Source organism: Mustela putorius, unplaced genomic scaffold, assembly GCF_011764305.1.
Source record: "Mustela putorius furo isolate JIRA1106 unplaced genomic scaffold, ASM1176430v1.1 tig00003859_pilon_pilon_pilon, whole genome shotgun sequence".
Classification (NCBI taxonomy): domain Eukaryota; kingdom Metazoa; phylum Chordata; class Mammalia; order Carnivora; family Mustelidae; genus Mustela; species Mustela putorius.
Window position 1 is genome coordinate 17,026 of NW_025422011.1, and position 15,572 is coordinate 32,597.

The 15,572-nt window shown below is 39.1% G+C and overlaps 1 protein-coding gene across 1 annotated transcript in view; it reads left to right on the forward strand.

The window, feature by feature from the left end:
- The window catches only part of FNBP4 (formin binding protein 4), a gene marked incomplete at its 5' end in the record, with an annotated part of 40,244 nt that overhangs the window by 16,132 nt on the left and 8,540 nt on the right, over positions 1-15,572 (forward strand). The window contains 7 exon segments of the mRNA XM_045065884.1: positions 137-258; positions 1,340-1,444; positions 3,155-3,288; positions 4,270-4,457; positions 9,828-10,138; positions 10,268-10,412; positions 11,614-11,957. Coding sequence (XP_044921819.1) covers positions 137-258; positions 1,340-1,444; positions 3,155-3,288; positions 4,270-4,457; positions 9,828-10,138; positions 10,268-10,412; positions 11,614-11,957 — 1,349 coding nt within the window.

Consider the following 15,572-nt stretch of genomic DNA (forward strand, 5'->3'; position numbering starts at 1 on the left):
ATCTTTAAAAAAAAAAAAGAAAACAGGCAAAGGAAAAAGTAACTTTTTACATATACCTCTGCTACAGGGATAAGAAAATATATATGGGATACTATGTTAGTATCTGTCCTTTAATTTCACATGGTTTCTTTTGTAGTAACTGGTGCTGACACTTCAGAAAAAACAGATGAGAATTCAGACAAAGAGATGGAAGTGGAAGAATCTCCAGAAAAGATAAAAGCACAAACAGCGCCTAAAGAAGAAGAACAGGATTTGAAAGTATGTATATTACTTAATATGGTCTGACCTACAATTTTTTTTTTTTTTAAAGATTTTATTTATTTGAGAGAGAGAGAGAAAACATGAGAAGGGAGAGGGTCAAAGGGAGAAGCAGACTCTGCCTAGCAGGGAGCCAGACGCAGGACTTGATCCTGGAACTCCAGGATCATGACCTGAGCTGAAGGCAGTCGCTCAACCAACTGAGCCACCCAGGTGCCCCTTAAATATTTTTAAATTGGGCAACCATTAAAGTACAACCTTTATTAGCAAGTACAGTGATCTTTACCTCCATATGTAAATCATTTATGGTGGCGGAAATGTCATATTTCAGAGTGAAATACTGAATTATAAGACAGATTTGTTGCAGAGAAATTATCTATAATTCTAAATGCTTTAATTGCTTTCTTAAAAGTTAAGTCTTCATTTGAAAGCAATAACAGCTTATCAAATAAATATAGGCTTTTCTCGTTGGGAAGAACTGAAGAGCCTAAAAGTCACAAATTTAATTCCTGTGTGAACTACTTGGCCTTACACAAAGGCAGATTTGGTTCCAGTTTTATTTGAAGCCTCATATCATGAGAATTGGGACCACGTAAGTATGAGGCTCTTAAAGGTTGATATATTCGAAAAGCTATCTAGCACATTCTTTAGACCTGAAAGAGTTTTTCCAGTCACTGACTAGTGTACGACCATGTGAAAGGGACTGGGAGAATTAATTTTGTTCAGTGTGTAGGTAGTAAAAGAGTTAGTAATGCATAAATGATATTTTGGACACTGTTGGGAGTTGTATCATTTAACATCTACTTATACCTGCTGAATCCTGAGTTGTCTGAGAGTATGTATACATTTAATTTCTCTAGACTTGTCATTATTTTTTGCTTGTTATGTGAATTTGTTTACTTAAATTAAAATCTTGTTTTCTCTACGTAACTTGCTTAGATGCAGCTGTGTAAGAAGGGCTGTTTCTAGGCAGACCCCTTTTTTTTAGCATATTTAAGAAAACTAAATGATTTTACATAATAAAGGAAATAACTGCTGATTCAATTTTATTTCTTCCTTTTTTTCATTTCTTGCATTGCAGTTTCAGATTGGAGAACTGGCAAATACCCTGACAAGTAAATTTGAATTCCTAGGCATTAATAGACAGTCCATCTCCAACTTTCATGTGCTGCTTCTACAAACTGAGGTAATTTAGCCATTTTTGGTTCCAGTGGGTCATAGTTGGTCATTGATTAAAATGCTGTATGTGTGAAGCATTTGTTTTACTTTATATTTTTAAAGATTTTATTTATTAGAGACCACAAATGGGGGGGGGTGCAGAGGGAGAAGCAGACTCCCTGCTGAGCAGGGAGCCCAACTCTGGACTCAATCCCAGGACCCTGGGATCATGGCCTAAGCCAAAGGCAGATGCTTAACAAACTGAGCCACTCAGGTCCCCTGTCTGTCTTGTCTTAATCCTAAATTTAAAAAAATTTTTTTCTTAAACTGTCTCTTGAAGCTTGCAGTCTTTTTTTTTTTTTTTTTTTTTTTTAAGATTTTATTCATTTATTTGACAGATCACAAGTAGGCAGAGAAGGTGAAGCAGGCTCCCCGCTGAGCAGAGAGCCCAATGTGGGGCTTGGTCCAAGGACCCTGAGATCATGACCTGAGCTGAAGCAGAAGCTTAACCCACTGAGCCACCCAGGCGCCCCATAAATTAAAATTTTTAACATTGGTGCATATTTGAACCACCAACCCAGGAAATAAAACTGTGTATTAGCTAAAGCAAAACATAATTATGGAGGTAAATACGGAGATTTTATGTGTGTTGATACCACCTTCAATAGGCGTATATTTTATTTAAAAAAAAAATGTTTTGGCGGGGAACTATCTGAGTGGCTCAGTCAGTTAAGCATCCAACTCTTGATTTTGGGTCAGGTCATGATCTCACGGTGATGAGATTGAGCCCCACATTGGGCTCTGTTCAGCATCGACTCTGCTTGTCTTTCTCTTCCCCCACTTGTTCTCTCTCTCTCTCTAATAAATAAATAAACTTAAAAAAAAATTTTTTTTTAAGATGTAAGCTCTCTGCCCTTTGTGGGGCTGGAACTCAAGGCCTTGAGGTCAAGAGTCTGCATGCACCACTGGCTGTGAATGGGCATATATTTTAATATAGACCCATTTTCTGACAAAATTCTATTGATAGTGATCAGATGAGGCCATGTCATGTTGATAGACTTTGTACGTGCTGTGAGATTATAAATCTGTTAAGAAGAAAAGTTCTGGGGGTGGCTTAGTTGGTTGGGTGTCTGCCTTTGGTTCTGGGATCAAGTTTCGAATTGGGCTCCCTGTTCAGTGGGAATTCTATTCTCTTTGCGGCTCCCCTTGCTCGTGGTTGCTCGCTCTCTCTTCCCCAAGTAAATGAATAAAATCTTTAAAAAAAAAAAAAGTTCTGAGTCCTGTTTGTCCCCTGCATAGTTTACAGTGTGGCAGGTTACGATTTAGTAAGGAAGTTCTCCTGTAGGAATCTGACTTCCCTAAGGACTGAACTTCTGTTTTTGATGAAGAATATTACTGAACTGAATGAGCTATCTACCAAACAAAGGTAAAATTGCTAGGGAATTTTACTGTCCAAAGGGGGAAATAAAACTGCTACTTGTTTTCAGGTACTGGAGAGTTGACAGTGTAAAGTACTGGGGTACTGGAGTTCAGTCTCATTTTTCACAACTCTGCAGAGCAAACAAGATTTTTTATGAAACTAAGATGGTTTGTTTTTTGTTTTTGTTTCTGTTTCTTGGTGTTCTCTGTTTTTTTGTGAGAGTATAGCAGTACAGTCATGGACCAGAAAACATATCCCTTTTACTTCTGCTTCTTGACGTAACAAGAAGTCTTTAACTTATTTCTCTGTTGATTCTAGACTCGGATTGCAGACTGGAGGGAAGGGGCTCTTAATGGAAACTACCTTAAACGAAAACTTCAGGATGCAGCAGAACAACTAAAACAGTATGAAATAAACGCCACTCCTAAAGGCTGGTCCTGCCACTGGGACAGGTACGCACTCTTCTCCCCTTTTCACCTTTCACCTTTGACATCTCAGACATGATTTGTGATCACCACCACCTGACGACATGACAGCCTGTCTGGAGACTGAGAGCAGCTGCGGTTAGCGGTGCTGGGCAGGCAAAGCACCGCAAGCACTTACAGAGTCTGGGCCAGCCACACGGAGAAACAAAAAGCAATGTTTAAAGTGTTCCATGTAACGGATTTTTTTCCCAAGATGGACAAAGCTGGTTTTTACTCTCCAGAGTGTTGTTGCACGGAGTAGGGCGGGCTTGGGGGTTAAGCGCATGCGAGAGCTCTGTGCGCTTTACAGGACCTCTGGAAGCAACTACTCCTGATTAACCTCGGTGAAGTTAAGGAAAGCTTCGTGCCTGAAGATGTGAATGAAGAACAAGATTACTATCTTCTGCCAGCAGGTCAGATGAAAATATTTCTTTTTATATTTGGCTTTTCTTGATTTTTTTTTTTCGTTATTTGAAATCTTTGCTCTTTTATTTTTCAGCTCCCAGATCCTCTCCCTCTCTTTAGCTTTCACTGTGTTTGATATCAAGAGTATGAAATGTGAATTCCACGGTCCAAGAGGGGAAGAGTCACCTTTCGCAAACTTCGTTGTTCTCTTCTTTGGAAGGGAAATTAGTGTTCTAGGATATTGAGTCCCTTCGTTAATGCAACTTGAAAGCCTGTTATGCATTGGGAAAAAAAAAAGTGTGAGAGGTGTTTTCTAAGTCATCTGTTGGAATGAGAGGGCTCAGGGCTGTATTCACAGAGCTGCTGGCAGTGCAAATAGCTTTGAATTATCGTTGGTTCTTCATTCTCAATTGTCAAAGCTCTTTGTTGCCTTTGTGAATAGCAGTCCGTTAAGAAGAGGTTCGTCCCTGTGAGAGCAGACTGCTGTCCTGGGACAGGACCGAATGGAAGTGTCTTTGTAGGAGAATGGGTCTTAAAACATGTGTTTTCTTTCTTGTAATTTAGGGATCATAGACGATATTTCTATGTAAACGAACAGTCGGGCGAGTCTCAGTGGGAGTTTCCAGATGGTGAGGAGGAGGAGGAAGAGAGCCAAGCGCAAGAAAGTAGAGACGAGACTCTTCCTAAACAGACTTCGAAAGACAAAACTGGCACTGAATCAAATTCTGCAGAATCATCTGAGAATTCCACAGGTGGGACAATTTACCCTGTACTAATTTGGAGAGAAATAACTTTTTTGGGGAAAAAAAAATGACTTGTGTTAGTTGATACCATAAAAGAAGGAAATAAATCAAAAGTTTCTATTAAAAAATAGTGACTTGACATAAAATTGCAAGTTAATTCTGAAGAAAACTAAGGCAGTGACTACTTGGAAATCAGCATACTATTAATTTCAGACTTTGTTGAAATGTGAAATGATGAGCCAAAATATTTTGATTTTAAGCCTAGGGAAAAAAAAAAAAAAAAAAAAAAAAAAGAAAAAAGAAAAAGGGGCGCCTGGGTGGCTCAGTGGTTTAAGCCGCTGCCTTCGGCTCAGGTCATGATCTCAGGGTCCTGGGATCGAGCCCCACATCGGGCTCTCTGCTCAGCAGGGAGCTCTTCCTCCTCTCTCTCTGCCTGCCTCTCTGCCTACTTGTGATCTCTGTCTGTCAAATGGTCTTTAAAAAAAAAAATGATCCTAGGGGCCCTGGGTGGCTCAGTCATTAAACATCTGCCTTCGGCTCAGGTCATGATCCCCGGGTCCTGGGATCGAGCCCCTCATCAGGCTCCCCGCTCAGCAGGAAGCCTGCTTCTCCCTCTCCCACATCCCCTGCTTGTGTTCCCTCTTTCAGTGTCAAGTAAATAAATAAAATATATTTTTTAAAAAGTGTCCCATGGGTGCTCCCTTCTACTTTTAAATGGGATGCTTCCTGATTCTTGCTTCATTTAATAAAGTGAATTAGATCTTAACAAAAACAACAAAAAATTGTCCCATGTCTGCAGACAAAACTGTGTATCCAGTAACAGGAATGCAAATTAATGTGAAGGAGCTAGTAGTTGAAATGTCAATATCTGCGTGGAGGTGATAATGGGGTTTTTGTTCTGCCATTCTACAGAAAGCTTAGTCTGTTGATACTGTAGCCTCATTTTTCCATTCCAGTACGTATGGTCGTATGGTCGTATGGTCGCTAAAATGTTTTGTATGGTTGCTAAAATGTTTTGACAAAATGGCATGAAACTATGACCATTGTTTCGGATAAGCAAAATAATAGATGGGGTGCAAATTGCCAACAGTATTCTAGTATAAAATGATCAGGAGGGCTCTGAACCCATTTAAAGTTTTTATAGAGGTCTTACGTTTGTTGTATACATTTAAAAAACGGCTTTCACAGCTCCTTAGTTCTCTGAGAATCTTGAGAGCGCTGAAGAGAAGTGGCTTGATTTCTGCATTATGGAAGAAGATGCATTTTTTTTTTCTTTCCCTCTGGATCCACTGTTCTTAGAATAACAAAAATAAGTGAATAGTGAAGCATAGTCAGTACTATGATTAGCAACCATTTTGATCTGAAAAACGGGTAGCTGTTTGTTAAAATAATAGCAAATAAAGTAGGAGTCTATGGTTTGGCTTTTAAAAGAATAAACCTTTTGTAGATAAAGACATGGAATTTGTTGGTAACTTAGGGAGTGAAGAGCTGATTTTTTTTGTCCTCTGCTTATCAAAAATGATACTTTTTATTTATTTATTTAAGATTTTATTTATTTTTTTATTTGATAGAGCAAGAGAGGGAACACAAGCAGAAGTGGGAGAGGGAGAGCCAGGCTTCTTGCCAAGCAAGGAACGTGATGGGGGCTCGATCTCAGGATCCCTGGGATCATGACTAGAGCTGAACGTAGACGCTTAATGACTGAGCCACCCAGGCACCCCTTATTTTTTAAAAAGATTTTAGTTCTTTGAGAGAGAGAGGGAGATAGCAAGAGAGGGAATACAAGCAGGGGGAGTGGGAGAGGGAGAAGCTGACTTCCTATGGAACTGGGAGCCCCATGTAGGGCTCGATCCCAGGACGCTGAGATCATAACCCAAGCCAAAGGCAGATGCTTAGTGACTGAGCCACCCAGGCACCCTGATTCTTCTGTATTTATTTGGCTCCCTGAGCCCAAACAGAAAGTTCTGATAATGTAAAATGAAAGTGGTTGTGTTACCAAATGATTTTGTTGATTTCTTAAATAGCCTAGGGGTAATTATCAGATCACTAAATAAAAAGCCACATTTGGCTACAGTGCTAATTTTGCACATAGCAAAGGGTATTTTGATTTTACTTCGTATTTCAGAAATATATTTTCTCAAGTTAGAGTATTTTACTAACATTCTCACAAAGAGATTTTCTTTTGATCCCCCCCCCTTTCAATAGCAAAGATAGCTATGTCTCATAAGTTGGTTTTATCACTTGTTTGCTTTTTAGTAGTTAGTGAACTGAAGAGGCTTGATGTAGTTCTGGGAAGAAGACTACTCCTGAGCACTGTCTGATGTCCCTTGTATGTTGCAGAGCTGAATATTCCAGGATTACTAATTCTTTAAGTGTTCTCTGAACACCTTAGACTTAAAAGTTATTTTTTCCTTTTGTTGATAACAAACACAGTTTACCATGTGGTAAAGGGAAGACTTGGAGACATTCCTGTCTGATTAAAACAAAACTAATTATGCTGTAGGAAAAAGCCACTGATAATCCTGCTTGTATTCTTAAGCCTCTTTAATGAGAGCCACTAAAACTTTGATCAACTTGATTTAAGTAAAACCCAAATCTTACACTAAGGTCTTTGGGATTTGAGAGTATTTCTGATTACTAGTTTAAGCATATAAAGGTTTAATATATTCTGTTGTCATTGTCATCTCAGCAGTGGTTAAAACCATCTTTTGAGAGAAAAATTACTACATTGTTCGGAGCAAGGAAGTTTCCAAGTTCTGTTCATTTTTTAATCCTTGTTCATTGTTCAAATTTAACATCTTGTCTCCAAAGACTAGTGATATCTAAAGTGTTCGTCATTTATGTTAAATTTAGCTGCTTTTCAGAAGTCCATGGAATTTTTTGTATAATAACTTCTTGCTTTAAATTGTTAAACTGTCCTCTTGGTTCAAAATACTAAGCAAAAGTTTTCTCTTTGGAGCAATACAGGAAAACAGTAAAGGAAGCCTGCCTTCAAATAAAAACAAAGATGCATAGAAAAAAGTTGTTGAAGAGCTAAAAATTTGTGTCTCCACACTGTTTTAAACTTGTAGTTTTCAAATTTAATAGTGTATAGTAAAAGCTGTGTTTACCTTTAATCTCTCCTTGAACTTTAGACTTAAATCTTACCTTAAATGGCAAAATATACCAACTGGGTTATATTTAGAAACAAAGAGAAGCAATATGCAATAGAACATCCTGGATATTCAAATGGATATTTTTAAAGTTTTTTGTGTCTAAGCTAAAGGAGATAATTATCAGTATTAAGATACAGCTTTTGTGTTTTGAGCAACTTAATATGGGATTCAGATATTAACCAGAAATGCTGCTTTTTTGCTGCTAAATTTATCAAGTCTAGTTTATCGCATATTTACACAAAGTTTAACTAATTCTGGTTGGCTTTGCTGGAGGTTGTAAACCACATTATTAAATTTGAACCTATATTTCCTTGAGTTTCTTTGTGTAGCAGCACATTATCATCATAAGCATATCTATATTGTATTATGCTTTTAGAAGAGAGTGTAAAATTTGACTTGCTAATTTATCTACCAGATGTTGTTGAAAGTTTAGAAGTTTGCTAAGTTATTAATTCTCAGAATTTATTTTCTTGGGTTCTGATGTGATCTTGATATTTTGTTATTACGTAATATAGTAGACTGCTTGGTCATACCTGGACTTTATTCATCTAAAAGTTAGTGTGTAAATTCTTATTAGATATGACCAAATACAAAAAAAAAAAAAAAGATATGACCACTTAAAAATGTCAAATGAGGCAGTTGAAGTCTTTTAGCGGGAAAACTGCATTCTTGTTTTCTGGTGACTGTTTTTTTAGCACTCTTTTCCTTTAGTCAACTTCTCAAAATAATTACAGTGAATTTTGTGAATCATCCTTTTAAAATCTTTTACAAAAATATATTATATATCTGCTCCATAAAAACTAAAGCTGTCCTAAAAGCCAAATGGTTTATGGTGGCTTTGGTTTTACCTTGTTGAGAACCAGTGTGGTGTCTTTTGGGGCAACCAAGGTAATGGGTTTTATCCTTGTTGAGAGACTTTGGTAATAGCACCCTTATTTAATCCACCTCTTTTGACCATGAAATATATAACAGGTGATTACATTTGGATCTCTACTCTGTGAGAAGTGAGATTTATCTAGCTGTGATTTCTAAAGCTCTTAGACCTCTGTCATTTCACCAGGACTTCTTGGTAAAATAGCACTAGACTAGGAGTCAGACCTGGCCACTGAGCGCTGTATGATCTTAGGCAATCATTTTCCTCCTGGGTTTCATTACCTTTGAAATGAGAGAGTTGAACTAGATGATTTCTCATGTCTCTTCTACTCCTAAATTCTATGATTTTTAGGGAGAAAATTCCCTTCAGCATTCCTGGGATATATATCTAATAGTCCCATATATTGTGAAACTTCCCTATTGACGATAAAGAGGGATGGGGAAGGCTACAAGTAAGTATATCCTCCTATTTTCTTTAACCCTTAAAGCTTTTCCCAGGAGAGAAAGGAAAAGAATTAACTGGCTTTTGCAGAATTTGAGAACTGATTCTGCAGCTTTTTACTTATAATTTCTTTTTAACTCAGACTCCAGCTTCAATTTCACATCCTTTGGGTCTTCAAACACCTTTTTCATGTGTGCCTTCGTTATCATGTACCTTGAAGATTTGTTGTTCTAAATTTCCCTTTTCTCATTACAAAAAAATTGCCCTTTTTGATTTGTGTTGCTGTGATTCAGCAAGTGTAACTCATTAAAAGGTGCAAAGGAATGATAAAGTTGACAAAGAGCACCTTGCAGATGGATTTTTAAAACCTAGTAACTCAAATTAATTAAAATAAGTAGAATTCAGAACAGTTGCTTTGAATGAGTGCTTCTCTGGGTCATTCCCAATCAGTCATCTAGCTCGCTTAAAAATAAAATAACATGGAATCAGCATTGTAAATGCACATTATTCATTCCCCTCTTCGTTTCTGAAGTAAAAAAGACCCAGAGTGTTTCTTCTAGTTGTATATGTTGAAACTGTGAATGTTTGAAATAAGAAACATCAGGGTCAGATGACCAGATTGCTCATTGAGTTGATGTGGTATGCTTCATTTATTCATCCATAAATCTGGACCCAAAGAACAAAACTAGTATATAATATTGCTGGGGCAAGTACTAACTGGGAGGTGCATAAATTCATCTTTCCATTGTAGTCATTTTTGAACTGAATTGCTTAATATTTCAGTGACCTCACTGTAGAGTAGATGCCTGTGGGTCTGATTTTGTCTCACTAGTCACTTGAACATTGGTGCGAATGTAAGCCACAGAGTTTTTGTCTTGCCTTTGCCCTGACTCCTGTTTGTTTTTTTAGGTTCTCTTTGTAAAGAGTCCTTTTCTGGCCAAGTTTCTTCTTCATCACTCATGCCACTTACTCCATTTTGGACCCTCCTTCAGTCAAATGTGCCTGTGCTTCAACCTCCATTACCTTTGGAAATGCCACCACCTCCACCTCCGCCCCCAGAATCCCCTCCTCCCCCTCCCCCGCCCCCTCCTCCTGTAGAAGATGGTGAGATCCAGGAGGTAGAGATGGAGGATGAGGGAAGCGAGGAGCCTCCTGCCCCAGGAACAGAGGAGGATACTCCATTGAAACCTTCGACACAAACCACAGTTGTAACTAGCCAGGTGAGAAGTACTGTTTGGCATTCTGAAGAGTTTCTGGGGACTGGGGCATGATTTGACACCATGTTTTGTTTTAGAAGAGGACGTTTAATCAGAACTTTCAGCCACTAACTAGATTTCTCTTTGTTTCAGAGTTCAGTTGACTCTACTGTCTCAAGTTCGCCTTCCACTAAAGCAGTAAAAAGAAAAGCTACAGAAATTAGTACTGCAGTAGTTCAGAGATCAGCTACCATCGGTAGTTCTCCGGTACTCTACAGCCAGTCAGCTATAGCTGCAGGTAAACCTTGTGATTAAAATGTTTTCCTTAGTGTGTTATATCTTTGTTTTCAGGATTGGATGTCAGGTAAAGGCTTTTCACTTCATTATTTTGTTTATATAGATGCCACACCCAGTGTGGAGCCCAGTGTGGGGGAGTCCAACACTTAACCACTGAGCTACCCACGCAACCCAAAGTCTTCATTTTAAAAACTCTTTCTAGGGGTACCTGGGTGGCTTGGTCATTAAGCGGCTGCCTTCAGCTCAGGTCATGATCCCGGTGTCCTGGGATCAACCCCGCATCAGGCTCCTTGCTCAGTGGGAGACCTGCTTCTCCCTCTCTCACTCCCCCTGCGTGTGTTCCCTCTCTCGCTGAGTCTCTGTCAAATAAATAAAATCTTTAAAACAAAAAACAAAAACAAAAATCTCTTTCTGTATATTTCTTCTAGTTACGGAAAACTATTGTGTGTCCTTCCAGATTGTTTTCTGTGCACTTATATGACTTCAGTAATTTTGATGTTTAAGTACCGTACTGTGGGGGTGCCTGGCTGGCTTATTTGATAGAGCATGCAACTCTTGAACTCAGGATCAAGAGTCAGTCTATCTATTTATCTATTTATTTATTTTTAAGATTTTATTTATTTGTCAGAGCACAAGCAGGGGGAGCAGCAGGCAGAGAGAGAAGCAGGCTCCCAGCTGAGCAAGGAGCCCAGTGTGGGACTCAATCCCAGGATGCTGGGATCATGACCTCACCCAAAGGCCAGCGCTTAACTGCCTGAGCCACCCAGGTGCTCCTGTGGCTATATATGTACACACATATATATATATATATATACAAAAAATATATATATGTGTGTGTATATATGCACACACACACACACACACACACACACACATATATATATATATATATTTATTTTTTTTTTTTTTAAGATTTATTTAGTTGAGAGTTGGGGAGGAGGAGAGTGAAAGAAATCCTCAGGCAGACTCCCTGCTGAGTGTGGAGCCCAGTGCAGGCCTTGATCTCACCTTCCAGAGATTATGACCTGACTCAGACATTTAACCAACTGAGTCACCCAGGTGCCCTATGGCTATATTTTTTGAGGAAAAGGTGTACTGACATTTCATGGTGATCTAACCCCCAGTTCTCTTTTCTGTCTTTTCCTCGTTTTTGCTTGTCACAATATCCTTCTTACAGTCTTGTTTTATGTTTTCTGTGTTAGGTCACCAGGCAGCAGGGATTGGACACCAGTCTGCAGGGATTGGACACCAGGCACTATCAGTTAGCCATCCAGCAACAGGAATGGGTCATCAGGCCAGAGGAATGAGCCTGCAGTCAAATTACCTAGGACTGGCATCAGCTTCTGCAATTATGAGCTACACGGAATGTTCTGTCCCAATGGCAGTGACTGCTCCCACACTGCAGCCAGTCCAAGCCCGAGGTGCTGTGCCTACCACTGCCATTATTGAACCACCACCACCTCCTCCTCCTCCTCCTCCTCCACCACCACCACCAGCTCCCAAAGTGCCACCACCTGAGAAGACCAAAAAAGGAAAGAAAGATAAGGTAGAGTAAATCTAAGTTTCTATTTTAAAAATATTTTAGGGTACTTAGGTGGCTCAGTTGGGTGACTGCCTTTTGCTTGGGTCATGATCCTGGAGTCCTAGGATCAAGTCCCGACTCAGGCTCCCTGCTCAGCAGGGAGTCTGCTTCTCCCTCCAACCCTTTCCCCTCTCATGCTGTCTGTCTCTCTCTCAAACAAAATTAAAAAAAAAAAAAATTTTTTTTTAGAGCACCTAGGTGGCCCAGTCAGTTAAACATCTGCCTTCAGGTCATGACGCTCAACTGACTGAGCCACCCAAGTGCCCCACAATTCTATTTTTTTACATCCATTCTGGCAGTATGGGACTTTTAATTGGAGAATTTTGTTTAGATCAGTAAATGACAAATTTATTATCAGTAGTGACTAAAAGGGGAGGACTTACCACTACCATTTTGTTACCTGTTTTCTGTAGATATCTTATAAAGCTTTTTATCCTCATTTCTTCTCTAATTGCTGCCTTTTGTGTTTAGTTGACTTTTTTTTTACAGTGACACATTTTGATTCACTTGTCATTTCTTTTTGCATATATTCTATGTTTATTTCTTTGTGGTGTGGGTATTATATATAATGTGCTGAAGTTACAATAATCTATTTTAAACTAATACACTGCACTGCAGACAAAAAACTATATAGCTGCACCCCACTCCATTATTGGTGTTATAAATTACGTCTTTATATATTGTACCCATTAATGTAGTTTTAAAATTATTTTTATGCTTTGCCTTTTAAATTTTTAGAAGAGTAAGAAGTAGAGTTACAAACCAAAATCATAATCATACTGGTTTTTATATTCGTTCATGTATTTACCTTTACCAGAAAATTTTATATATTTGTATGACTAGTTACCTTCTGGCATCTTTTCATTTCAACTTGAAGGACTCCACTCCCTTAAGCATTTTTTACAAGGCAAGTCAAGCAGTAAGGAACTCCCTCAGCTTTTGTTAATTTTGGGAACATCTTACATTTTTTTCTTATTTTTGAAGGAAAGTGTCGCCTGGTATAGAATTCTGAATTGGCTGCTGCTTCTTTTTTTTTTTTTTTTTTTTTTTAGTTTCACCACTTTAAATATATCCTCCTCCTATCTTTTGGCCTATGTTTTTTTTTTTTTAAGATTTTATTTATTTATTTGACAGAGAGATCACAAGTAGGCAGAGAGAGAAAGGTGGAAGCAGGCTCTCCGCAGAGCAGAGAGCCCGATGCGGGGCTCGATCCCAGGACCCTGGGATCATAACCTGAGCCGAAGGCAGAGGCTTTAACCCACTGAGCCACCCAGGCGCCCTGGCCTATGTCATTTCTGCCAGAAATCCTCTGATAATCTTATCGAGGATCCCTTGTATATGACAAGTCACTTTTTTTTTTTTCCCTTGCTTTTAGATTCTCTTTGGCTTTTGACAAGTTATGTCACAGTGTGGTCTTTTAGGATTTATACCACATGAAGTTTGTTTAGACCTCTTGGATATGTATATCCATGTCTTAAATTTGGGAAGTTTTTGCCTATTTTTTTTTCCTTTCACTTTTGTTTTTGTAATTAAAAACTTTTTTTAAAGATTTTATTTATTTATTTGACAGAGCGTGAGCACACAACCCGGGGAACAGCAGGGAAGGAAAGGGAAAAGCAGGCTCACCAGAGCAGGGAGCCTGATGTACGGCTCAGTTCTCAGACCCTGGAATCATGACCTGAGCCAAAAAGAGAAGCTTAACAACGGAGCCTGACTGAGCCTACTCCCTACTTTTTTTTAGAAGTAGTCTCCATACCCAGCATGGAGCCCAGTATGGGGCTTGAACTCATGACCTTGAGAACAAAACCTGAGTTAGTTGATATCAAGAGTCAGATGCTTAAGTGATTGAGCCATCTAGGCACTTTTTTTTTAGCTTTTTTTTTTTTTAGATTTTGTTTACTTATTTTTCAGAGAGACAGTACAGGCAGAGGGAGAAGCAGGCTCCTAGCAGAACAAGGAGCCTGATGTGGGACTTGATCCCAGGACACTGGGATCATGACCTGCACTGAAGGCAGAGGCTTAACCAACTGAGCCTCCCAGGTGTCCCACCCTGTGGCTATTTTTAAACTGAGTTTTGCCCTTTCCTTTCCATCCTCCTGGGACTTCGATAATGCATATGTTGGTCCACTTAAGAGTGTATTATAAGTCACTTAGGCCGTGTTTACTTTGCTTCATTCTTTTTCCTTTTTGCTCCGCAGACTCAGTAATTTAAAATGACCTACCATGGGGGCGCCTGGGTGGCTCAGTGGGTTAAAGCCTCTGCCTTTGGCTCAGGTCATGATCCCAGGGTGCTGGGATTGGGCCCCGCATTGGGCTCTCTGCTCAGTGGGGAGCCTCTTTCCCTCTCTCTCTCTCTCTGCCTGCCTCTCTGCCTACTTGTAATCTCTGCCTGTCAAATAAATAAAATCTTTAAAAAAAAAAAAAAAATTAAAAAAATAAAATGACCTACCATGAATTTTACCGATCCTTTCTTCTGCCTATCAGAGTCTGCTATTGAGCTAATGAATTTTTTAGTTCACATTTTTCAACTTCAGAATTTTTATCTGCTTTGGATTTTTTTTTTAATATCTATCTCTTTGTTGATAATCTCATCTTGTTTATGTATAACTTTCCTAATTTCCTTTAGTTCTTTGCTGGTGTTTTCCTTTAGCTTTTGGGGCACATTTAAAACTTTTCTTTTTCTTAATTTTATACTCTTTTTTTTTTTTTTTAAAGATTATTTATTTATTTATTTGACAGAGAGAAACACAACCAGAAAGGGAACACAAGCAGGTGGAGTGGGAGAAGGAGAAGCAGGCTTCTTCCTGAGTGGGGATTCCAATATGGGGCTCAGTCCCAGAACCCTGGGATCATGACCTGAGCTGAAGGCAGACACTTAACAACTGAGTCACCCAGGCACCCCTGAGCACTTTTAAGACAACTGTTTTGACGTCTTTGTCTAGTATGTCTTCAGCATGTGTTTATGGTTGGTTTCTAGAAATTTTCTTTTCCTTTGAATGGGTGTGTTTCTTAGTTTCCTAGTTTTGTGATTTTTTTTTCCCTGTGTTGAAAATTAGGCATTTGAGAAAACAACTCTGTCTCCCAGTTTTTGTAGCCTTGCTATATTTGTGGAAAGAACTTCATTAATGAGCCCTGTACGAAGGCTCAAGATCTTTTGGGCCTTTTCTGGGCATTTGTATTCCCTGGATTTATGCTTTCCTTTTTTTCTCATCCCCCTGTATACATTGAATTTTAATTTTAATTTTCCGGAGAGTCTCACACCTGCTTTTAGGAGCCTTACATGCTCTCTGTATAGTATTCTTCTGCCCCTAATCTCTTGCTTCCAGGTGTCCACATGACTGCAGTTTCCACATGGTTTTCGCATGCCATAATACCTGCCACTGCCTTTCATGGCTTCCAGCCTGAAATCCAGCAAAACATACTGCCATTCCTACTTGAGCTCTCAGTTAGGCAGTTAACAGAAACCAGTCCTTCAGGCAGCCACAGCCAGGATAGAACATTCCATTCTTTTCTTTCCCTCCTAAAGGAGGGAACTGAGAATTGGCTATTTCACCCCAACCATGTGGGAGAGGGTGGTTC